The sequence below is a fragment of the Podarcis filfolensis genome, assembly GCF_964270895.1.
Source record: "Podarcis filfolensis genome assembly, chromosome: W".
Lineage (NCBI taxonomy): Eukaryota > Metazoa > Chordata > Lepidosauria > Squamata > Lacertidae > Podarcis > Podarcis filfolensis.
This window is the reverse complement of record NC_139619.1, coordinates 19004167-19031352: the sequence shown is the minus strand read 5'-3', so window position 1 is coordinate 19031352 and position 27186 is coordinate 19004167. Positions and strand designations below refer to the sequence as shown.

Sequence of the window (27186 nt, the reverse complement as noted above, 5' to 3'; positions counted from 1 at the left end):
GTCTCTCCGGAGATCTCGCGGGCCTTGGACGTTCTATTCCACCCACGTGAGCCGAGTGTAACAAGCGAGGGGGGGGGTGTGCGACGGGAGTTACATTGTAGCAATGAAAGAAGAGCACTAGGTGCGCGCATACACGAGAAAGAAACGAGAGAGGGGGGGGGCTTGAGGGAGAAAAGGAAGCAGTCGCTTGCACGTGTTAACAGATAAATTTGTGCCCTTGTGTAGCTGCTGCCGCTCTTCCTCCTTTCTGGATCCGGATCAAGGGAAATCCGGATCTGGCTGCCAGGCAGCCCCTTCCTGCCTCTACCTACCTACCACGACCCTCCGCTAAGCTTCGGCACTCACACAAGCCGGGTCCGTTTGGCATTACTCCCGACAAGGCCAGCCCATGGCCAGCGGAGGGTGGACGCTACCCGGTGAGGATTTCCCATCCTCGCAGCCGCCTCCTCCTCCTTCCCAAACGAAGCAGCCACCGCCGTCTCAGCCTACTGCCGATGCTGCAGCCGCCGCTGTGGAGCACGATCTAGAGCAGTGGCGCGAGAAGCAGGAGAACGACAGGTACTGGGTTCTGCGCAGGCAGTTCCTCCTCCGCAACCTGCGGGGCTACTCGGACGCTGCCGCCTTCCAGAAGCTTCTGGCACTGTCTCATGCTTGGACCAACCACGTCTTCATGGGATGCAGGTGAGATGAGGAACGTTTTTCGTTTATTATGCACTTTCCCCCATCCCATCTCTGCACACATGAAGTCCTCAGTCGCGCAAGTAATAACTGTGATATATAGCTAAAGACCCTTGTTAACAAAGAAGAGGCTCGGATTGTTAATAGGGAGGTGGGGTGGGGGTGGGGGGGAAACACACACACACACACACACACACACACACACACATATATGCATATCTTTCATCCATCCATTCAGTGCATTTCCTGTTGTTTGTTTAGGAACACAGGAAGCTGTCTTATACAGGTCCGTGTAGTTCAATATTGTCTGTGCTGAGGGGTAGGGGCTCGCCAGGATTTTTGACAGGGTCTGGAAACCAGACCTTATAATGGATGATTGAGCGAGTTGGGTATATTTAGCCTGGAGAAGAGAAGACTGAGAGGTGATGTGATAGCCATCTTCAAATATCTGAAGGGTTACCACATGGAAAATGGAGCAAGCTTGTTTTCTCCTGCTCTGGAGTTACAAGAAAGAAGATTCCAACTGAACATTAAGAAGAATTTTAGAATGGTAGGAGCTGTTTGACAGTGGAACAGACTACCACTGGAGGTGGTGGACTCTTCTGCACTGGAGGTTTTTGAACAGAGGTTGGCTGGCCCTCTGTTAGTGATTCTTTAGATGTGATTCCTGCATCACATGGGGTTGGACTAGATGACCCTCAGGCTCCCTTCCAACTTTGGATTTCTAAGGCATCTCCTGGGAGGGCTGGGGAAAAGAGTCAAAGATTGAACCTGGGGTCTCATGTAAACAAGGCAGATGCTTTATCACTGAGCTATATCCCTTTCTGTTCAATAATTTTGACATAGAATGCTGCCTTTTACTGAGTCAGCCATTGTTCTTTCTAGCTCAGTATTGTCTGCAACAGTGGCAGGGAACCTGTGTCCCTCCAATGTTGTTGGAGGCCAAATTCCACCAGCCCCACTCGTCTTGGCCAGTATTATCGTAATTGGTCAGGTATGACAGGAGTTGTTGGAGTCCAATTAGGTCTGAAGGGCTACAGGTTTCCCATCCCTGTAGTTCTCAAGGATTTCTGACAGGGATCTCTCCCAGCCTTACCTGGAGGTGCCAAGGATTGAACCTGGGCCCTCCATACAAAGCAGATGCTCTGCTACTGACCTTAGCTCCCTTTTCCTCCTCTTCTCATTATTCTTTGTTCACAACTCATTTTCCTTTCCATTCAGTGATTTTCAATGTTAGTATTTAATATTTATATCATGCTGTAGCAATAAATACTAAGAATAGGTTACAGACCGAAAACCAGTAACAATGCAATAAACAAGAGCACCCTGTGATAAAACCATCCACTTGAAGCAAGCAGTCATTTTAAAACATCAAGAGCATAGTAAAGAAAAACCTTTTGGAAAAACAGTAGCAGAACTAACCGTGAAAAGACTGCTTGAATAAAAACACTTTTGCTTTGGGTTCAAAAGGCAGCAAAGAGGAAGCTGGGCAAATCTCTGCAGGAAGAATATTCCACAGTTTCTATTCTTGTGAGCACCCCATTAGCACCTGTCTGATTGCCATTATAGAGCAGCGACAAAGCCTGATATTCTGCCAGTGAAAGGCAGAATATTAAATGTTCTGTTTACCATCTTCATTGAACCACAAAGCGATTCCAAGTTCCCAACACCTTTGAGACCCTACAGGTCTTCTTCAGGGGAATATTTGCTTATTGGCTTGGTATCACCGTCATTGGTCAAAACCAATCCTTGGATTATCTTCTACTTCACAAGTAATATTTTCCCGACTATGTTAAGGTATTGAATATTTGTGTGGTTCAATAAATCTTGTGGACCTCTTTAGTAGTCTGCCATGTCCACTGTTGTGGCATGGATGGGCCTTTGGTTTGCACCTGCAGGCAGCCCACGTTTCCTTAACTTTGCATCATTTGGGGCCCAATTTCTTCTCTCCAGAATAATTCATCCTCCATTATTCACTCCCCGTCCCACAAACAAGGAAGCTAGAAGCCAGTGCTTCCAGGTCAGAGGGCAGGATGAGCAGGTTGTCTTAGAATCATAGAATTGTAGGGTTAGAAGGGACCACAAGGGCCATCTAGTCCAACCCCCTGCAATGCAGGAATCCTTTTGCCCAAATGGGCTCATGATCTACTGACTGAGCTATTTAGAATGGAGCCCCTGGTTTTTATCGGCTACTGGGGCCACATCTGCAGCAAACATTTAAATCATTGTTATACCACTTTAAAAAGTCATTGCTTCAATCCTGTTTAACTCACAGAGCTTCAATTCCCAGAGTTCCCTGTGATTATTTAACCACTTTGAGAATAGCAGCTCTGTGAGGGGAATAGGGGTATCATAGTGCTTTAAATGTATATTCTGGATTTGGACATAGTCAGCATAGCATACAGTTGCAATCAAAATTATTCAACCCTCATTGCGAATCAGGTTTATTGTCAAAATTACAGACTTTCAGCTGTTTGCAATAAGCAAATCAAACAAAAGCGATTGAAATAGCTCAACACAACGGATGCTTCAAGCGGTTTTCCCAAATTCAGCTGAAATTGCAACTTATACGGGCTTCCCCAGTCTCACTATTATTCAACCCCTTCATGACAAGAATCTTCAGTACTTAGTAGAGCAGCCTTTTGCTGCTATGATGTGCTGCAAATGAGATGCATAGCCAGACAGCAGCTTCCAGCAGCGTTCCTGAGGAATCTCAGCCCATTCTCATGGCCTTCAGTTCAGTAATATTCTTGGGTTTGTGTGCTGCAACCGCCTTCTTCAGATCCCACTAGAGATTTTCTATGGGGTTCAAGTTAGGTGACTGTGATGGCCGCTATAGAACCTTCCAGGACTTCTTCTGCAACCCACCCTTGGTGAAATTTGAGGTATGCTTAGGATCACTGTCTTGTTGGAAAATCCAAAGATGCCCAAGCTTCAGCTTACTCACAGATGGCATGACATTTCTGTGGGAATGTTGTGGATAGTAGGAGAGGATATATTGATTAATTATTATCCTTCCTCACTCATGCTAGTGAGTGATATAGCTATAGAGATATAGATATAGATCTCAGAGCTCATTCCCCTTCACACCAGAAAGCTAGTTTGCAGATTCATTTGAATCTCTTTAGTTAAGCAATCCAATCTGGCATGCCCAGATTGGAGTATATTCCTGGTAAGATCCCTTAAAGACTTGTGTCTTTTATTTCTTTTTTCCTTATAAGTAATGAAGTTTACTCACATTCAGTTCACAGTATGATCCCTGAAGGCAGCCTTTAGCTTGTAGTTATAGATACAGTGTGGCTTACATCCTTGTAAGGATGGGCCGATGTGCTGCTGGCACAGAGCCAGCAGACAGCATCAGGAGCAGTGGCCAAAATGGAAGAGAGTGGCAAAAGAGAGGAGGGATGGTGGCTGGAATAACCCCCCCTGTCTGTGTCCACTCTAGGGAAACAAGGAATGTTGTATTATTATTATTTTTAAATCATTTTTATTGATTTTCCAATAAAAACAGCCAATTAACATATCCATATCATAAGCCAATTAAAAACAATAAACTAACATAAAAATGACCAAATTACCATCCAAATTATTAATAATATTTTTTTTGGGGGGGCTCCCCATAGTCTGGACCTTTGAAGTGTATTTCCAATATCTTCGATCCTGCCTCTTGTTGTTGTTTTCATGTTTTCCACATCCCGATCTTAACGCTTTAAAGTTCTCCGTCCCTGGCTCTGCGATTCTCAGTCATGTCAGAAATCATATATCCTTTCGTCCATCGAATACAGCTTTATTTGTGTATATATATTTTTTCAACTGACTATTTGCCAGCGCAGCTTTCCCTGACTCCATTCCAATCTTCCAATCCAGGCTGTTGTCCAAGTCTATTGTCTGAAGTTTAATGACGCAGCAACTCCCAAATTGTTAAATCATTCCAATCTGGGCTGTTGTCCAAACTTTTCGTTTGAGATTTAATAACATAGTAGCTTCCACGTTGTTAAGTTGTTACTGTAAATTGTTGAGCATACTGTTTGCAATATTGCAATGTAAATGAACTGTATTCCACAGATATAAGTCATTTGGCGATCAATCAGCCTCTCGGAGACCACACAATCCCACCCTTCGGGCCCTACAAGGGGGGCTGCTAGACATCCATTCAGCCTTCTCTCTCGCTCATAATGAAAAACTTCTGCAAACAACTGCACTATATGTTGTCCAAAATTGTTATCTCAAGTCATTACAAAGTCAGCTAGCAAATATGTCCTGCTTCCCTCGAAAAAGGGAGGAATTCTCATTTTTCCGTGCTGCGTCATATTAACAAGCGCCATCTTGTTTCTTCTTTTATCTTTATCAAGTCTTTCAAGTCTGAGTAAAGCTGCACAGTTGAATACTTAATTATAAATAGAAGTCCATCTGTACTCTTTTTTTTTAAAAAAGTTTCTTGATGAGGCTTGGCATAGAAAACCAATTGTAGATATTAAGAAGAAAAAAAGGACATACCAAACACCTCTGTAATCCAAACGCCATGATGAGAATCTCTTTGAAATCCAAGCTTAAACACCAGGGACTGTACAGTTCTGCAGGTTTTTTCTTAGTCTTCTTCAGTCCAGACTATGTCTGTTTATTCTCCAAATCCAATCATTTTATCAAGCAAATATTTCCGGCTATGAGAATGGCATCGGAGAGTGCCAGCCGTGTCGTGCTCTGGGACCCAGTGTCCTGCCGCTTGCACCTTGATGCAAGCTGACAATCTCAGACAATCTGCGGGTCTACAAGACAGTCCTCCCCCACCCTGGGGAGTCTGCCAGGGCTAATTAACCCCATATCAGCCCTGAGAGCCAGTGTGGTGTAGTGGTTAAGAGCGGTAGTCTCGTAATCTGGGGAACCGGGTTCGAGTCTCCGCTCCTCCACATGCAACTGCTGGGTGACCTTGGGCCAGTCACACTTCTTTGAAGTCTCTCAGCCCCACTCACCTCACAGAGTGTTTGTTGTGGGGGAGGAAGGGAAAGGAGAATGTTAGCCGCTTTGAGACTCCTTAAAGGGAGTGAAAGGCAGGATATCAAATCCAAACTCTTCTTCTTCTGAATTACCGGCACGGCTGGGATCCAATCATATGGGAGTCAGCCATTTCTCACTGCTGGAAACAGGAATCCTAAAACTTTTGTGGCTTGTGTATATGATTTTGAGCATATTGGAGCCAACTTTTCTTGTGTTTTTGGGTCAGTAGTGGTGTACGTCTTGGAGTTCTGGCATGGAAACCACCTGCATTTACTACGTGCTTTACTTTGCTCACTGAAACCTCAGTGCCTGCTGCCACCAAGTCTTGCTGCAGCTCTTTTGCAGTCACTCAAGGGTTTTTCCCAGCCTGCCTTCTCAGAAATCTGGTTGCTGCCGCAGATAGCTTCCTTTTTCTGCCCCATCCAAGTAGTGTGACCACTGTTCCTTTAACTTTGAACTTGCAAACTATGCTTCCAATAGTGTCTCTAGGAACATTCAGTGCCTTCACTATCTTTTTGTATCCTGCTCCTTGTTTGTGAAGGCCAACGATCTCTTACCTTCTTGGACCATTCTCTTGACTTAGCCATATTTCTAACATACAGCCAAATTTGACACTCCGTGACCCCCTAGTCAGCTCAGGTATTTCATGTGTTACAGCTGGTGCACCAGGTGTGCTTGAGACAACACCTGTTGTATTTGGGCTGTTGTGAGGGATTCTATTCAGGGGGTTGAATAATAGTGAGACTGGAAAAGCCTGTATAAGTTGCAATTTCAGCTGAATTTGGGGAAACCATTTGAAGCATCCGTTGTGGTTAGTTATTTCATATTTTTTTTAAAAAATAATAATTTTTATTAAAGTTTTCAGATTTTACATTACCATATTAACATCTTTCACTATACCCATACATTCAGCAACTTCACTCCTTCCCCTTCCAAGGTTCTTTTAATTTACCCATAATTCCTGCATATTCTTGTATATTCATCTATTTCAGTTTTCCCCATTTTACATCCCTTTTAAATATGTTATACGGTTGAATTTACCTTAGTACTGCCTGCTTTTGCAACTGTACAATTATTTCCCACATACTCAACAAAAATTTCCCTCTCCTCTTTAAATGCCTGTTCTTCTCTTATTCTACTTGTAAGACCTGCTACCTCTGCATATTCTATCATCTTAAGTTGCCAATTCTCCTAACTAGGGACCATCCCTTTTGGTGCTAACAAGATCCAAGTTGCTGTTGTCGCATACATATTTTTTACTGACACCTGGGTACCTCCTTCAGAACCATTCCTAACAGGAATGCCTCTTACAGATAGGTAGCCGTGTTGGTCTGCCATAGTCAAAACAAAAAAAAAAAATTTCCTTCCAGTAGCACCTTAAAGACCAACTAAGTTAGTTCTTGGTATGAGCTTTCGTGTGCATGCAGGTATCTGAAGAAGTGTGCATGCACACGAAAGCTCATACCAAGAACTAACTTAGTTGGCCTTTAAGGTGCTACTGGAAGGAAGGAATGCCTCTGGCTTTTTTGGGAATGTTGTTTTAAAACTTTTTTTCCATTTCATCATATCATTTCCTAATATTCTTTAACTTTTTGTATGCCCACCACATATGAAAAAAGTTCATTCTGTTTCCTTACATTTCCAACACAAATCAGATTCAGATTTATACATCTTAACTACGTAATCTACTCTGTGTTAAATATTATCTATGAATCATTTTCATATTATTTCCCTTCAAAGCGTACCTTGTGGCATATTTCAAATCTTTCTTCCACAATTTCTCCCAGAGGTCAAATTCTATATGAGCCCAGTGAGTCATTGAAGCTTTTACCAGCTCATCTTTTGTTTCCCACTCCCAATAGTAGCTTATACATTTAGACAATAGTTTTTCATTATTTTCTAATAAATCTCTTGTGAGCTTTGGTCCAGAAATCCATTTTTCTTACCTAGTTTAAACATATCATACAATTGATGGTACTGTAAATAGTCTGTTACTTGGCTCCTTATTCCTTCCTTTGGTTTCAATCTGGATTCCCTCCCTGAGAGGTCCAGTAAGTCTGTATAGGTTGTCCGCTGTCTGTCCATGTTGATTCTCTTGATTGCAATAGCTTCCATTGGCGATAACCATAGGGGTGTTTTCCTTTCCAGCAGGTTCTTGTATTTCTGTTGATATTTTCACTCAGTTTTATAGCAAGGTGCACAAGACCAGATATTGCTGTAAGTGTAAATCTGCTCAGCAGACATGCAAACCAACCCACAGTTTAAGACTGGAAGGTGCTGAAACGCATAGCAAGATACTTAAAAGGCATTGTGCATTACAGGTTGAAGCTTACTAGCCAAAAATCTGGAGGTCTTGAAATTTATGCCGTCGCCAGTTTTGGCAGTGATGCAATTGATGGCAAAAGCACTTCAGGTGTGTGCTACTTGTATAATCAATGCCTTTTTGATTGATCTTGTAGGAAGCAGGCGACAGTAAGCATGAGTTCTTGGGAAGCAGAACTTAATGCTTTAACTCTTTCCCTCATGGACATAGAGTGGTTATTACAACTGTATGAGGATGTAAAAGTGAAAGTTACTTGTCCTGTTCAGGTCTATCAGGACAATAAAGCTTGTATAGCTTTGCTCTACTCTGAAGGATGCAAACAGAGAACAAAGTATCTACAAATTAAGCTTCAACGAGCTAGAGAATGCATCCAGAAAGGAATTGTGAAAGTGTTGTATATGCCAGGGAAAGAAATACCTGCCGATGCACTAACCAAAGTTGTTAACAGGGAACAACTCGCTGTATGTATACATAGATTGCAAATGTGTTAGATTCTGCAATTGTTGGTATAAAAAGGGGGAGATTGTTTATATTTTCACCCCCACCCATTGCAAGAATATCCTGATCTGATGTTTTGAGAAAGGAGGGGGCGGAAACTGCTCTTCTCGTCTTCCGCTCCTGACTGACTGCCTGACTCTGTGTGTGGAGAGAGTCTTATCTATGTAGTGACCAGATGGCTGAGTGGGAGATGTAACACTCATGCAAGCCAGTAGTTCTTTAGTTTGCAGTAGCTGTTAGAAATAAAAGGAGCTATGCTTCACAGCTAGCTTCTGCATTATTTATACTCTGCTGAGTCTGGTGCTCACAATGCACAGTTGTGGGTCCAGTGCACTGGGACCTGTTTTCCAGGATTGGAAGGTCTCTGAAAGTGCTCCAGTCGCCTAGCGCAGTTGGGACAGAACCAGTTATTGAGCCCAGTCGCTGACATCGATTGAAAGGCGTACTGACAATTTCTTCCAGACTCTATACAAATTCTTCCTGATAACATGATTCAAAAAACTCATATATTTTAGGTTTCCCGTACTAAAGACATGCATGCCAGCCAAATTTAAAATCATGACCTTCCAGATCTAAGATGTGAGTGTTTTGCAATAAAATGTGTTGATCTATTTCAATTGCTTTCCCACCCCCCTTTGCTTTGCAGAAATTCTTTTTCTTTTCTTTTTTTAATATATATTTTATTGATTTTCCATTTTTAACATTCACATAACATCTTATTCCCTTTTACATAACTTTTGGCTCTGCAGAGCCACTTGACTTCCCTCCATCTCGTCATCTGGTTTTCACATGCTTACATCGTATTTCTGCACATTTATATCATCACAATTCTACATTTATTCCAATATATTTTTAAACTTTAATCAAATGTAAAAAAATTCTTCTAATAAACATTGCAAGATTTATTGCAGTCCTGCTAGTGTTTTTATGTATTGAATGAATTTACTTCATTCTCTCTGGAATGTTTAGTCGCTCTGGTTTCGGATTTTCCCCTTCAGCTTTGCTAATTCTGCATAGTCCATCATCTTTGTCTGCCATTCCTCTACCGCTGGTAGTTCTTGCTGTTTCCACTTTTGGGCTAATAAAGTTCTGGCTTCCGTAATGTCATACATAAATAGCCTCTGGTCTATTTTTGGTATTTCCCCTCCTATTATACCCAACAAGAACGCTTCTGGGTTTTTTTTGGAAAAGTATACTAAAACATTTTTAAAAACTCATTATAGATGTTTCCCCAAAATAATTTGACTTTATCGCATGTTTACCACATATGATAAAAATCTCCGTCTTTAACATTACATTCCCAGCAATTCTTATTTCTCATTCTATACATTTTAGCTAATTTAGTCAGGGTTAGATACCATCTATACATCATTTTCATTATATTTTCTTTCAATGCCGTACATGCAGTAAAGTTATTTCCTTCATTCCATAACTTTGACCAGGATTCAAATTGTATATTATACCCAAAATCTTTTGCCCATTTTATCATTACCTCTTTTACCTCTTCGTCTTTTGTGTGCCATTCTAGTAATAAATTGTACATTTTTTATAATATTTTACTTTTACCTCCCAACAATTCGGTTTCCAGCTTTGATCTTGTAATATCAAAGCCATTTTTCCTTTTTCCTTTGTTGAATACCCCTGTATGTCATCTACCATATTTTTCTCTCTATAAGACGCTCCAGGCCATAAGACGCACCTAGTTTTTGGAGGAGGAAAACAAGAAAAAAAATATTCTGAATCCCAGAAGCCAGAACAGCAAGAGGAATCGCTGCGCAATTTATTATAAAAATAATAAATTGTTGTTGTTGTTGCTGTTGTTATTCTGTGACATATATGAAAACAGATGAATAAAGGAATAAGTAGAGATAACTGGGATATGCAAGGAAATATGTAAATAAATTTAAGGAACCATATAAAGAGAGGGAGGGAAGTCGAGGTTTGAAATGTGATAATTATAGTTGAAATGTTTATTTGTTATAAATGAAAATTATAAATATTTATTTAAAAAACAAACAAAAAACCCTGCAGAGTCAAAGGAAAGGAGGACTTTTTCTGTCTCCCCACTTCCAGCTACTCTCTGAAGACTGGAGAAGAGACCCTCTTTAGAATATTAGGGCAGTGGGCAGGGGAAGGACTAGACCATATGAAAAATGAGCATGATATTTTAGTTCATTCATTTTCAGCTTTGTATTCTTGTTATAAAAAAGCATGCCTAGACATTCCGTTGTGCCCATAACCTAGGTTTTAGGTGCCATTTAGCTCCTAGCTTTCATAACTCAGTTTCTAACTCTGATCTTGACTACCAAGATGGCGTTAGCAAAGCTTCTGAAACAGTTCAACTTTGGTTCAACAAACTCTACCACCAACACAGCTTAGGACCATGACACCTGAAAGATTGTTTCACCCCCATCAATTACGGTGGTTTGAAGGTGAGGGCCTCCTGCAGATACCATCTTAAAGAGCTGGTCTGTTTCACACAATTAGGACTTTTGAACTTTTAAATCTTAGACAGATGCTCTCTCTGTTATCCTTTTGGTACCTACAGAAGACCTATCACTTCCAGCAAGCCTTTTAAATTGAGATCTTTCACAGCTTGCATCTGTATTGGGATTGTTTTTAAGATTTTTGTTTTTATTGTTTTGTTTCTTCTTGTTTGCCGTCCTGAGCTCTTTTGGGAGGAAGGGTGGGATATAAATTCAATAAAACAAACAAACAAATGCTGCCACATCCCCACCTGCTGTCCAGGTGTTAAACTAGCATATGAACGATATTAAGAAAATTGGATGACATGAGGTAAAAAAGTTGAATCACTTGATGTGGAATGACCCAGGTAGGTCCCCAAAAAGAAGCATTCTGGGGGTGTGGTGGGGGCAGGATGGTTCAGGAGACTTGCCCCTATTCCAAATCCCATTCAGCTCAGTTATGTGACCTCACAACCCAGTGGTACTTACACTAGCAAAAAGGGTAGTGTTGAATCAAACTTCCCTGGGGATCCTGGAGGGCAGTCACTTAGACTTGGATTGTCCCTCCCACTGGCTGGTCAAGGAAGGTCCAAATCACAGATCCTCCCTAGGAAAGGGGCCACCCCACTCTCTCCAGACTGACCCTGCCTCGTGACAGGGAGATTTGGGTCCTAGGGAACTCTGAGCAAGTTTTCCCCTTCAATCAAATTATTTTAAAGGGTCATTTGCCCGCTACCAGACTTGAGTGAGCTCAGCCGGCAGTAGCCCTGCTTCTGTATGGAGTTTGGATTTACACCAAAATTTGCACCAGCATAATTTACTCTGGTTGGCTTCCTGTAGTTTGGATTGTTCTGTAAAGCATTAATGACAGTGCAGACACATGTTTCTTCGGCACACATGTGCGCCAAAGGCAGGACCTATGCCAGCATATCTGGATATTCTGGATGTTGTTTGCATTTTAACTGGAAGCAGGTGCCAGTTTTATATCATAGTGTAAGGTTCCCCTTCTTAGTGTAATGGCTCCCCTTCTTTTGCCAAGGGCAGACTTTCCCAGTCGGTCAACCTTCAGATGTTGCTGGACTACAATTCCCAGGAGTCCCAGCCAGCTGGAGTCCAACAGCATCTGGAGGGCACCACATTGACTATCCCAAGTATGGACAGTACTGAGCTAGGTGGACCTGTGGGCTGACTCTGAATAAGGCAGTTTCCTGTGTTTTTGGATTTCACATTATATTTCATTCCAACTGGGAAAAGGTGTGGGAAGGTGTTGTACCCACACAACTCTTGGTATGACAGGGCACCCACTTAAGTAGCCAGAGGTCGGAGTAGAGCAGTAAGGAGAGTTTTGTAATGATGATTTATTACTCGAACCTTCCTTCACTTAAATGCAGGTATGGCCCCAAAGTTATGGAGAAAATTCTCCATATGGCCGAAGGGATTGACATTGGCAAGATGCCATCATTTGAATTAGTGCCTGATGCCAAGGCTACCAAAAGGCCATATTCCCTGCTGGACAACTCTCCATCTTGCAGTGAGTACTTCCATTTCCCCTCATTTGCAGCAGAGTTGGTTCTTTAATGATGATTATTGTATGTCACAGTAATAGGCAATGTTCTGCATCCTCTTGTGCTAGCAGACAGGTGAGTTTTAATGCTATGCAACATAGGAATCCAATGCAACAGCTGCACTAGCACAGTGATCTTCAACCAGTCCAGACCCAAGACCCACCTCTGATTCCCAACCAGGAACCTGGGACCCACTCTCAGATTTTCACTTTGATTTATACTTAATCATGCTAGCATCTCACCACGCAACGCACACTGAGGTGTAGGCATACTATTATTTTTAATACACATTGGTCAAACTTTTGAACCTTATATCCTCTCTCTGATTTCTGGCTTTTCTCTCTTCAGTGAAGCCTGTGGTTGATACTGACCAAGACAGCAAGTCTTCATCACCAATTATGTTTGTACTTTGTTACCAAAAAAGACTTTGCCACTTTCTTGTTTTCCATAATTTTTACCACATCCTTCCTTTCTCTGTCACCTGCTGGTGCCTTTTTCTATGTCTACCTTCTTGCACTTTTTGTCCTCCATCACCTGTCTTGCAGTTGTAGTTGTTGTTAATTAAATTTCTATACTGCCCTTCATCAGAGATTCACAGGGTGGTTTGCAATATGCAGTAGTTGTAGTTCCAAAACAAAAAGTGCTATTTTTTTATTTTCGTTTACAAAGTCTTGCCACGTTACAAATCTTTTAAAAAAGAAACTAAATAAAACTGATTTTCATTCCAAATCAACACAGAAATGTTAAAGTTGCAGTCCTGTGTGTGCTTACGTGAGTGTAAGTCCCATTAAAATAAATGGACCTTCTGAGTAGTCATCCATAGGATCTGAGTATTCATTTAATTGAGATTAACTAAGGGTCTCCATCGCTGGGAAGCTAAGTCTACTCTCCCTTTCCTAGTTGTTTTCCTTTTTCTGCCCTCTCATTGTGTTAACTTACTTGAAATCAAATGTACAGGAGGGGACTTCCGCTTTTACCACAGCTGCAACAGTGTGAGCTCTGACTGCAGTAAGCAGGTCGGAGCATACACCGGTACTGTGAGGGGCAACGTTTGGCTAAACGACCCCTGAAAAGGCTTGGAAGGAAGCTCAAGTCAAAGGAACTTCGGCAGTGTCTCTTTGGAGTCCCGGCACCCCTCGCCGAAAGAAAAAACGGCTGAGGTGGGGGGGGGGGGAATCCAGGCACAGAGAAGAACGTCAAACAGACTGGTGAAAAGCCTCACATCACTGAAGCAGCGACAAGATGGTAAAATCTCTATTTCTATATTAAAATAAACGTAAAGTGGTAGCAGCAGTAACAAAACCTAAAAGGAAATAAGACAAGGGGGGAAAGGGAACTCAGGGGGGAAATCCCTCACGGAGTGAGTAAACCCAAAACAACCCAAAACAAGATAAAGAGTAAAAATAGCGGAGGAGAAGTAATGCTACCACAAAAGTAAAGGGAAGACAGAAGAACGGAAAAAAAATATGGAGAGAGTGTAAAGAAATCACTCAGATTGCAATTAAACTATTTGAAAAGCACACTATCTGAAACGGAATTACTACAAAGTGTAAGAAAGTACAAGAAATTAAGAATAAGAATCAACAAATGGATGAGATGGTGAAGAAAATTAGCAAAGAACAAAGGGAACAAAGAAGAGAAATGGACAAATTGAAAAAGGAGATGGAGGAACAAAAAGCCGTCCAGGAAGCTACTGGTGATGCGCTAGCAATGATACAGATGCAGATTAAAGAGAAGACCTTGAGATTCAGAAATGTTCCAGAAGAGGAGAAGGAGGATATTTGGAAGAAGATGACTGAAACTTTAGCAAAGTGGCTACATTTACAGGAAAAAGACATAATAGAACAGACAGAGAAAATCTTCAGAGTGAACTCAAGAAAAGCAAAAATGAACAAATGGCCGGCAGACTGCATCATTGTATTCACATCGAATTGGATGAAAGATAAGATCCTCCAAGTAAAGAGTAAGAACAAATTAACCATAGATGGAAAGGAAATAATAATTTTACGAGAAGTCCCACCTGGCTGTTAAAAAAGAGACAGCAATTCCAATTTCTAACAAAAGCACTAAGGGCCAAATCAATATCCTTCAGATGGGAATACCCAGTGGGGATTTCCTTCAACTTCAAAGGAAAAAGATGATTTGAGACATCTGAGGAAGCAGATATGTTTTGGAGGAAGTATCGAGGAGAATTAGGAGGCGGGAAAAGCGAAGGAAGAAATGAGGAAGGAAGAAAGGGAGAGCTATCGGATGAGGCGGAAGAAGAAGAAAGAGCTCAGCAAAGGGTGGAAGGATAAAGAACTATGCCAGTGGTAAAGAATCAGACCAATAACTATTACAAAACCCTTCTCCTTTACCACTGCAGATAATTTAAACTCTTTCCACTAACTTTATAATTGTTTAACTAATATGGAATGAAATTTAAATTGTTATCTTGGAACATAAATGGTTTAAATAATAGGAGGAAGAGGCAGAAAATAGAACGTATCTTAGAGAGGCAGAAGTAGGACCTTGTTTGTTTACAAGAAACCCACATCAATACTAAGCATAAAAGACTATTGGCTAAACCAAAGTTAGGGGAAGAATTCATCGCATCTGATGTAAGAAAAAAGAGGGGGGGTTGGAATGTATGTTGAAAGCAAATATGAACCAGAATTGTTATATGAAGATAAAGAGGGGAGGATTGTAATAGTCAAAATATCACTAGAGGGGGAACCAATTGTGGTAGGGGGAATCTATGGATCAAATAAAAGAAAATCAGAATTCTATGTTAAAGTAAGATCATTATTAATGGAATATATAGATATGAGAATTATTGTGTTAGGGGATTTAAATGGAGTAATGGAACCAGAATTTGATAGATCGCAGAAGAAGAGAGGGGGAAATGAAGGGAAGTTGCCAAAAAGCTTTATGGAAATGGTAAAGATTTTTGATTTAGTGGATATATGGAGATATAAATATCCTGTCGAAAAGGAGTTCACATATTTCTCAGAACCAAACAATTTGTATAGTCGAATCAACAGTATATGGATTACTAAGGATATGACAATTGAAGCAGAGAATGCCAAAATATTACCAAAAACACAGATCACAATCCAGTATCATTAACTCTTAAAGGAAAAGAGAAAGGGGGAAAAGGTGGAGAATGAATGTTTTCTTATTAAAAAATGAAAAAGTAATACAAGGAGCCAGAAAGTTGATGAAGGAATATTTTGAAAACAATAGGAGGAAAGGGACAGATGTTAAAACAGTATGGGATGCTGGGAAGGCAGTTGTTAGGGGATATTTCATACAACAAAACTCAATAGCATATAAGAATAAAGAAAAAAAGAAAAGGGAGCTTTTAGAAGAAATTAAAAGGAAGGAAAAATTGGCCTATGCAAGCAAAAATAAAGAGAGATTAAATCAAGAAATTAAATTACTGAGAGTAGAATATAATAATATTATAGAACAGGAGGTAGAACAACAAATTAAATTTTGGAAATATAAAAATTTTGAATGGGCAAATAAACCAGGCAAGATCCTTGCCTGGCAATTAAAGAAACAAAGAAATGAAAAATTAATAAATAAAATAAAAGTAGAAGAGAGGACAATAAGGGATATGACAGAAATTAAAAAAGAATTTGAAAAATATTACAAAAAATTATATCAAAAAGATGAAGTGCCAATAGAAGAAACAGAGGAATATATAAAGAAAAATAATTTAATAGAGATAGCAGAAGAAGACCATAAATTATTAAATGAACCAATATCAACCGTAGAAATTAAGGAATCAATTCAAAAATTAAAAATAGGGAAATCCCCAGGTCCAGATGGCATACCAGCAGAATACTACAAAGAAATGTTAAATGAATTAATGGACCCACTAAAAGAAGTAATAGAGGAAGCAGTAGAGAAGGGGAATATTCCAGACTCTTGGACTCAAGCGTATATAACGCTCCTGCCAAAACAAGGTACGGATTTGGAATCTGTCTCAAATTATAGACCCATTTCATTGTTAAATTCAGATTATAAAATTTACGCAGGATTATTGGCTAACAGGTTGAAAAAAATTATAGGAAAAATAGTACATAAAAATCAGGCTGGATTTGTGGAAGGTAGACAGATAAAGAATAATATTAGAAATATAATAGACATAATGGAATATCTACAAGTAAGAAGAGATAAACAAGCAGCCCTGATTTCAATTGATGCGGAGAAGGCTTTCGATAAAATCTCATGGGAATTTATGAAAAAACTATTAAAAGAATTGTGTTTAGGTGAAAAATTCCAAAAAGGTATAAATGCAATATATGACCAACAGAAAGCAAAAATTATAATTAATGGAGAGTTTGGAGAAGAAATCAACATCTTTAAAGGTACAAGACAAGGATGCCCCCTATCCCCAATGTTATTTATAATAGTATTAGAGGTTCTATTAAAGAAAATAAGGCAGGACAACCAAATAAGAGGAATAGCAGTTGGTGAAAAAAGATACAAGTTAAGAGCCTTTGCAGTTGATGTTATGATCACAACAGAAAATCCCCTACAATGTACACCTAGAATATTGGAATGCATAAACGAATATGGCAGATTAGCAGGATTCAAATTAAACTATGGGAAAACCAAAATACTAGTGAAAAATATGGGAGAAAAAGATAAAGTGAAATTACAAGAAATTACAGGATTGGAAATTAAAAAGAAAATAAGGTATCTTGGAATAAATTTAACAACAAACACTATAGATTTAAGTAATGAGAACTATGGGAAAACATGGAATGAAATAAAAAATGACTTGCAAGTATGGGGGAAATTAAATCTTTCCTTACTAGGGAAAATATCGGTAAAAAAGATGAACATATTACCAAGGATGATGTTTTTATTTCAAAGTATCCCAATACTAGGAGGAGATAAATGTTTTAATAACTGGAAAAGAGATTTGGCTAAATTCGTATGGTCAGGGGAAAAGCCAAGAATAAAACACAAAATAATGATAGATAAGAAGGAGAGAGGAGGATTTGGTCTCCCAGACATGGAGTTATATCATGATGTGGTGGGTCTGACCTGGCTAAAAGAATGGATCAAATTAGATGACTCGGATGTATTGGATTTAGAGGGAGTAGAGATGAGATTTGGATGCAATGCCTATCTAATAGATGAAAAAGTCAAAGTACATAAAGGCTTCCTAGGGCATATAGTCAGAAAGTCTATATATAAAATATGGGAGAAGCAAAAGACTCCTAGAACCGAAAACTCCCTGGTGGGCATCGCCAGCAGAAATTGTCACAGTGAAAAAATTAAATATGAAAGAAAATTGGGTTACCTATAAAACTGTATTAAAGGAAGAAAACGGAGAATTGGAATTAAAGGATTATACAGAAATTAAAGCTCATATTAGTGATTGGTTCCAATATATTCAAATTAAGTATAGATTAGCGAAAGACAAAAAGTTAGGATTTGAAAAAGAAATATCAAAATTCGATAAATATTTAATACAAAAAAAAAATATCTAAATTGTATAATCTGATCTTAGAGTGGGAAACAAAGGATGAATTGGTTAAAGCATCAATGATTAAATGGGCGCAAGATATTGGAAAAAATACTATGTTTGAACAATGGGGAAAATTGTGGAAAGATGATATGAAATTCACTATGTGTTATATACTGAAAGAAAATTACCTCAAAATACAACATAGATGGTATTTAACACCTGAAAGAATAACAAAAATGAATAAAAATTGTAGTGATGTCTGCTGGCGATGCAACACTGGAAAAGGTACTATGATACATATATGGTGGAATTGTTTAAACATCAAACAATTTTGGGAAATAATATATAACGAAATGAAAAAAATGTTTAGATATTCATTTAGGAAAACACCAGAAGGTTTTCTATTGGGAATAATACCAGGAAGCCTAAAGGAAGAAGACAAGACCTTATATTTATACGCAACAGTAGCCGCAAGGCTATTGATTGCGAAAAACTGGAAAAGTGGTATTGTACCGACAAAAATAGAGTGGCTTGCCAAATTATTGGAGTACTACAATATATCCAAAACAATGGGAGAAATTGGAAGGATCTCAAAAGAGAAGATAGATAGGGACTGGAAGGTGTTTAAAAGATACTTGCAAAACCATATCGAAAAATCAGAACTCCTATTAGAATAAACAAGTTCTGTTTGAAATACTGAATAAGATGGATAACAATGTGTAATAGAAAAAGAAGTATGAAATTAGGCTAAAGGTGTGTGAAAGAAAGTAATAGAAGTGGAAAGAAATTGCAACTGAGTAGATTGGAAGTCTAACACAAAGGTGGGGTGAGGGGTAAGGGATGGTGGTGGGAAAAGGAATTATTGGTGGGATTAAGTGTAAGTATGTTTGAACACTTTTAAGGATTGTATGAAATGTATGTTTGTATGCTTGTATATCTGTAATATATGTGTATTAATGAACTATTTTAACAATAAAAAAATAATTAAAGAAATCAAATGTACAGAAAATAAATCTGAAAATGTTTTACTACCTTCAGAACTCAATATAGGCAGCAATTGTTTGCTGCTGTCCTAAGCCCACTTAATTTGGAGTAAGTCCTATTCACATTAATGGATCTTACTTCTGAGTAAGTGTTATGGGCAGGCAGCAAGCAGCCCTGAGCAAACAGAATGGCTGCCTAGCCAGTGTGTAACCAAGCATTACACTGCAGTCAAACCCATTTAAAGTGCTGGTTTTGACTTATAAAATCTTAAAAGGCTCAGGACGTCAATATCTCAAGGACTGCCTTTCCCCATATGAACCTACCCGGACCCTGCAATCTGAGGCTTTTCTTCGTGTGCCTTCTCCACAGTGGGTGGGAACATACATATACATTACAGCATATATAAAAACATACTAAAACATCAAACATTAAAAACTTCCTAATACAGGGCTGCCTTCAGATGTCTTCTAAAAGTTAATGTAGTTCTTTATTTATTTGACATCTGAAGAGAGGGTGTTCCACAGGGAGGGTGCCACTATCGAGAAGGCCCTCTGCCTGGTTCCCTGTTCCCTGTTACTTTGCTTCTTGCAGTGAGGGAACCAGAAGAAGACCCTTGGAGGAGGACCTCAGTGTCCAGGCTGAACAATGGGGGTGGAGGCACTCCTTCAGGTATACTGGGCCAAGGCTGTTTACTGTAAATGAGTTTAGTATCTCATTTACACTTCTGCAAATTTTTGTTCAATTTTATGAACAAGTTTTCTATCTGCAGTCATGCTTGTAATGGATGTGGCATGATTTGCACTTAGGTGTTTTGTTGATGCTTTATTAAAAATCTCAGGTAAGTACAGGTAAGTGTAATTTTTTTCATACAGCAGGATTGATAAAATTTTCAATGTGAACTGTTTGCAAAGGAAATGATTTCTAATAATTTAAAAAATGCTTGTTTTCTCTATAACGGATGTGGCACTGTTACGTAACGGATATGACAAGCAATATACCAGTTTTCACCTTTTATTATTACTCAAGCAATCAATATTCATTGTAAAACAAGAGATAACTTATCATTAAACAAAAACTGAGTAAAAGTTGCATTAAACACTGACAAAAATATGAACCATAAAATATTGTCTGATGTAAGCTAACGAGTGAGGAAATTTTTTATTATTACATTTATTTTAAACTTAGTGTGAATGGAAGCAGTTCTTCTGGTGGCCTTGGATCATCATTTGATGAACTACCATCTTCAGAAGGGTCACTGTACATATGTTCATTAGTCCTAGATGTCTCGTTAAGTGTGATGCTAACTTGTGGCACTTCAGCATTTGCTGTTTTGCTAACCAGTATATGATTTTCATCGTAGGGTTGAAAGTGGTGGGATGTTTGGATGCCAGTCACGTTGGTGACATTATTCCACCTCTCATCAATAAATGGTGTGTCTGACTTCACTTTCTTTTGAGTAACAAACAAGATGTGCTTCTGTCAACTTTAAATTGTAGAAGTATTATTAAGGGGGAAACGAACATTGGGGGAAAAACAAAGTTACAAGTCCTCATGCCTGCAGAGAAAAGCTATATTTCACCAATGTTTTTAATTTTTTTCTATTAAAAATTATCTTTTAACTTCTTGCATTGCATAGGTGTTGAACCTCTGAGAAAGCAGCCTCCGAAATTCTGGGTCAGGCCTCGTTTTGAACCCATACACTTTGTAGCTAGCAACACTCAAGATGGAGGAATGGAGCCACCTTCAGAGAACCAAGTGCAGGTGGCCAGTGAGAACATCACAACCCAGCAAATACAAAACTATGCCGATCGGGTTTTCAGCAGCTTCAACATGCTGGATGGGGGCACTCATTCTTCCAGTTCAATGAGTTTAGGTTATGGAAGTAGCCAGGCTAGCCAGACACAAGCCAAAGTAGTTTCTAAAAGCAAAGACTCTTCTGGTAGTGGTGTTGCAGCGGTTTCGGTGGGGGCTTCTCTTCTCCAGGCCACCTCTGAAATGTTTCCCAAGTCAGTTCTAACAGCCAAGCAGTGTTTCATTAACAAACTTGTAATGGCAGTCCACAAGAGTCTTGCTAGCTTTGATGTTAGCAGTGGGACAGACAAAATTAACTACACTTACCTCTTGACACGGTCCATACAGGCTTGCAAGACAAACCCTGAGTATACTTATTCTCCCTTGAAAGATCTTTCCCCTGGGGATTTTCCCAAAAACAAGAAGCTCCTAAAAGATGGCTTTGCTTGTGAGGTGAGGTGCCAGAATGTGTATCTGACCACAGGGTATGCTGGCAGCAAAAACGGATCCAGGGACCGAGCAACGGAACTAGCAGTGATGCTGCTGCAAAAGCCCGTGGAGGTTAAAGTTGCCCAGCGGAAGTTCAAGAACACCACCCAGGAGGATTTAGTGCTGTGTGAGAGTGGCACGTCTCCCCTTGAATTCCCGCCAGCTCTCAAGCAGCTAGATGACTTTATTGCTGCCATGAAAGAATGCACACCTGGGCAGCCAACCACCAACATACAGCAGGGTCCCAGTTCAGCCAAACATTGGACTAACTTTGTTCTCACAGAAAATGCCAGTGATGCCATTGGGATTCTGAACAATTCAGCTTCCTTTAACAAAATGACCATTGAATACAAATATGTCCTGATGCCAAACCGCTTGTGGCACTGCAGTGTCTATCTACAGGACCACTTTTTAGCTGAAGGGTATGGCACAAAGAAAACCAGCAAGCATGCTGCGGCAGACGAGGCACTGAAAATTCTCCAGAAGACCCAGTCCAATGCTGGGGTCACCAAAGCAGTCCATGTTCAGAAAGTTGGTGAGGCTGCCCGAGATTCTGCCAAGAAGAAGGATCTGAAGGACCTTGTTGTATATGAGAACTCCATGAACCCTGTGTGCACGCTGAATGACACAGCTCAGTTCAACAAGATGACTGTGGAGTACGTCTTTGAAAGGATGACAGGGATGCGGTGGAAGTGCAAGGTATTGCTGGAAAATGAATTAATAGCTGAATCAATTGGAGTCAAGAAGACTGTCAAGCATGTTGCAGCTGAAGAGGCTGTCAAAATCCTGAAGAAAACCCAGCCAACAGTTGTCAACAACCTGAAAAAAGGCACTATTGAAGATGTAATCTCAAGGAATGAGATCTGTGGGCGATCAGCAGAAGAAGCGTTGAAGCAGCAGATCAAGGAAGATAATATTGGGAATCAGATTTTAAGGAAAATGGGCTGGACGGGTGGCGGCTTGGGCAAAAGTGGAGAAGGGATCCGGGAGCCGATTGCTGTGAAGGAACAGTTCAAAAGGGAAGGGCTTGGGCTGGACATTGAAAGGGAGTTGAAAATCACAAAGAAAGATATTGAACAGATCATCCAGAATTATGCCTTCTCAGACAGTAAAATTGATCTGACTTTCTCGACAGAATTGACCAATGATGAACGCAAACAGATACATCAGATAGCCCAAAAATATGGTCTTAAGAGCAAATCCCATGGCCAGGGTCGTGATAGATACCTGGTGGTTAGCCGAAAGAGGCGCAAAGAAGAATTGCTAGACCAGCTAAAGCAAGATGGCCAAGTCGGACATTATGAACTCATTATGCCACAGGAGAAATAAGCCCTGAGGGCCATCCGTTTCTTCTGAGGATGTCCAAACTGAGGCTGAATTCTCCATTAAACACAGCAAAGGCTGCATATTATGTGAAAAATGATTATAAACTATTTTACTTGCTCATTTAGTTTTTAAGCTTTATTTTAAACACTTTAACTTTTAAAATCATAGTTCTTTCCAAATATATGTAGTGCAATCTGGATAACTTTAGTACAGTTTACCTGTTTTATGCAATTTATTGGAAATGGCTTGTGGTAATGGCAGAAAATCAAGTCAGAAGGAAAGTTCATACACCATTTAAAAACAAAAGCATGAGAACTTCCGGTTGATCGCTACTCACGAACAGATGCATCTCCTCCACTCTCCCGCACTGGGGGAGAACACGTTTGGTAGTGGAGCTAAGAAGGGGGGGACCAAGGCTACGGGAACCCCAAAGTCTTGGGAGGGGATCCCGAGATGAAATGGAATTGCTGTGGTGCAGAGAAGAGGACCCTTGAACGGCAGGGAGAGGGAGAACTTCTCGGGCACTAGATCCAGTGATCCTCTGCTGCCGAGAAGCCCAAGTACACGGGTATGTAAGAGGCTTTACTTCCGACAGACTGAAGCACACCTAACTGATTAGCCTACACAATCAATGAATTTGCTACCTAGTGATTAATAAATGAATTTATGCAGTACAATGTGCTGAGAAGAAATGAAGGCTTTCCGGAATTTTTTTTTTATTTGACAATGAGCTACAACGGAATGATTTGAGATGAAGGACGTCTACTCCATTAAAAAACCCAAATTATTTGTGCCTTATTATACTGATGCTATGAACACTTTATGAATTTATATAAATATTAGCGGTGCGACAGAGATGCAGAGAGGAACAAACTGAGACAAAAAGAGATAAAGAGACATTCCCAACAAGGGGAAAAAAGAGACCAGCAAGAAGCAGACAGACTCCGCAGAACATATATAATTTCGTTTCATTTTTATATATCCTCGGTAGCTGACTAGGAAAAAAGGGGACAAAGCAACTAAGAAGAGGTAGTAAGGTCAGGATTCCATCCACCAGGCAACAAAAAATAAGCTGTTTGCAGCCTGTGGTGGTTGCACAAAGATACACTGACGGCTGAGTGGTGGAGCGGCTTATAAAGCCGGAATTTGCCAAACATCTATCCACCCTCTCAAGAGTTACTGTGCAAGGCAGTCCCTATTCCCAGTTTCCTCTTGTTGGTCACTGTGAAGTTTAGGCTGGACTGATTGTGTATTTGCTGACTCATGCAGTCCGACATCTTTTTTGCATCGCGAAACGGAAATGAACTGGATCAAGAGACACTGAAAGCTTAAATTGAAAACGTAGACGAGTGATTTTCCAAGGGCAACATCTATCGAACAAAAATCTGCACCTCACCGACATCTAAGACTGAGCTTATTGGAAGAGTGACACCCAGTGGCTGCTCAAGAGTACTACACTGTGCTTTTTCAAACTGAACGTGCTCCTCTGCTGTCTCTCTATTACTCTATTACCCTTACATACTCCTCACTCTCAACCACATTCCCCACTTGCCTCCATTACCTCTTTCTCAGCTTATTCTATTTATTATAATTCCCCTTTTCCCCTCCTCCTCTTCTTTCTTTCTTCTTCTTCCTTCTATTCCTGTGTGTGTGTGTGTGTGTGTGTGAGAGAGAGAGAGAGAGAGAGAGAGAGAGGGTGTTCCCTACTGAGTGCGTGTTATTCTATATATTTGAATGAAAGTCATCTTATGGAGTTACTAAAATGTATTTAATTGAAGCCTAGAATTGATACTAATGTTTAAATTAAGACAGAATCAGTGATTGTAAGATTGATATTAATTTGAAATATTAGAGAGGGTTGATGGTGTGTTTTTTATTGAAAAATGGTGGAAATCAATTGAAACCCAGGGTGTAATCAATTTTTAAGGTCAATTAGTGAATCGGGGTAATCTATTTTGAATCATTAGGGAAAATTAATAGTAATGAATAATAAAAAGCCTTCACATCCTGGCCCTTCAGTAGTTTCAGCATCTCAAATTAGGAGACGTTCTGCCAATGATCTGGACTCGACGCTAGATATTAGAATTAATTTTAGGCTTAAGATATTCAAGATTTTAAAAAACAATGGTGTTTTTTTCAATTTTTTTAATTAATTTTCCCAATTTTTGACAAATACAACATAACACAAAAGGGCAAAACATATAGAAAACAAACAAACATAGAAAATGTCTTCCAGTCCAAATCTAACCTAATATCCATTGTTAGGTGACTTCCTCAGAGCCTTCCTGACTGATTTTCATTAAGACTCATTTTAGCAATTTTCCAATATACATTTTCTAATATAATTAACTAGTTCAGATTACTAACTTCCTTACTTTTCATCATGTTCTCAAACCATGTTGTTGTTTAGTCGTTTAGTCGTGTCCGACTCTTCGTGACCCCATGGACCAGAGCACGCCAGGCACTTCTGTCTTCCACTGCCTCCCGCAGTTTGGTCAGACTCATGTTTGTAGCTTCGAAGACACTATCCAACAATCTCGTCCTCTCTCGTCCCCTTCTCCTTGTGCCCTCAATCTTTCCCAACATCAGGGTCTTTTCCAGGGAGTCTTCTCTTCTCATGAGGTGGCCAAAGTACTGGAGCCTCAGCTTCACGATCTGTCCTTCCAGTGAGCACTCAGGGCTGATTTCCTTCAGAATGGAGAGGTTTGATCTTCTTGCAGTCCATGGGACTCTCAAGAGTCTCCTCCAGCACCATAATTCAAAAGCATCAATTCTTCGGCCATCAGCCTTCTTTATGGCCCAGCTCTCACTTCCATACATCACTCAAACCATAATATTATACAATTCCATATCTCTTAATCCTAAGCCAATTTAATACTTGCAAATATGTCTACTTATAAAATATTATATTTAGCTAAATAATCCTTAAATTTCTTCCAATCTTCTTGATATTTCTCCTCCCTCTGATCGCGGATTCTTCCAGTAAGGTCTGCCAGCTCCAGAAAGTCCAACATTTTCATCTGCCAATCTTCCACCGTAGGTATTTCTTGTGATTTCCAGTTTTCGGCTACTAAAATTCTTGCTGCAGTTGTGGCATAGAAAAACAATCTAACATCTTTCTTGGGCAATTCCAAACCTATTATTCTAAGTAGAAAGACTTCTGGTTTCTTAATAAATGTATATTTCAACATTTTTAAAAATTCATTATATATCTTTCCCCAGAAGTCTTTCACCTTTGGGCACGTCCACCACATATGGTAAAAGGTACCTTCTTTTTCTTTACATTTCCAACATAGATTATCACTCATTTGATAAATCTTTGTTAATTTTCCTGGGGTTAAGTACCATCTATACATCATAATATTTTCCTTGAACACGGTACATGCAGTGAACTTGACCCCTTTCTTCCACAACTTTTCCTAATCTTCCATCATTATATTATGGCCAAGAACCCTTGCCCAATCTATCATCACAGATTTCACTTGTTCATCCTTTGTATGCCACTCCAACAATAAATTATACATTTTAGACAGATTTTTAACATTAGTATCTAACAACTGCGTTTCCAGTTTGTTTTTTTCCTTTGCAAAACCATTTTTCTTGTCCAACTTAAATAGTTCATTGATCTGGTAATATTGAAGCCAAGATTTAAAAAACAATGTAAATGAGAATGCAAAAATGACAGAAGAAACCTTGTCTCGATAGGGGGTCAAAATTGATGAAAATCACAAAACTATCGACCCAGGTGAAAAATTTGATTCAAAAAAAACTCTGAATTAACCAAAACAGTGCAGGACCTTAAGGGAAAAACACAAAATTTAGATGAAGCTCACAAAAAAAAAATACAGAATGAAAACTGAGATAAAAAGGGAATGTGATAAAATAAAGAACAAACCAGCAGACTTGAGGGCAATCCAGGAAACAACTTTGGATTCCATAGCAATGCTGCAGATGCAGAGGAGAGAGAATACACTGAGATTTAGAGGCTTACCGGAGAATGCAGAGGAAATAATTGAACAAAAATTTCCTAAAGAACTAGCAGCATGGTTAAAACTGGAGGAATCAGAAGTAATACCAAAAATAGAAAAAGCCTTTAGAGTCAAGTCAAGTGTAGCCAAAGTGAACAACTGGCCGGCAGATTATTTTGTTTCCTTTAATTCTATGGACTTTAGAAATAAAGTTCTTCAAACTACTAACAAGATGAAACTAAATATTGAAGGAAACAATATTATTATTCACATAATTATCCCAAATTGATTGATAAAAAGAGACAATTATAAACCTCTAGCTGAGGCCTTGAAAGCAAAGGCAGTGGACTATAGATGGTAGTACCCCGAAGGCATCTCCTTTTTCTTCAAAGGTAAACGAAGAAAGTGCCTGTCAGCACTAGAAGAGAGAGCTTGGAGGAAAGAGACAACTCGGGGGGGGGGGAGCCAGAGGAATCGGAGTCAATGGCCACAGCAAACAGAAGCTAATCTGGGAATCCAGCTCAGAAATTAAGTAAAAGTTTCTGGTGTATATTGAGAAATTTTGGTTGCGTTGATATTTTCTTTTTAAATTGCTGTATTATTGGTTGGAAATAAAGTATGGATCTTAAAATTA

At 39.6% G+C, this 27186-nt stretch overlaps 1 protein-coding gene across 1 annotated transcript; it reads left to right on the top strand.

The window, feature by feature from the left end:
• On the top strand, positions 1-27186 carry LOC310753826 (NF-kappa-B-repressing factor-like). Its single transcript, XM_083595176.1, has 3 exons — positions 1-681; positions 12351-12490; positions 20615-27186. Exons 1-3 carry the CDS (start codon positions 389-391, stop codon positions 22585-22587), a joined length of 2406 nt encoding a protein of 801 aa, XP_083451302.1. The 5' UTR covers positions 1-388; the 3' UTR covers positions 22588-27186.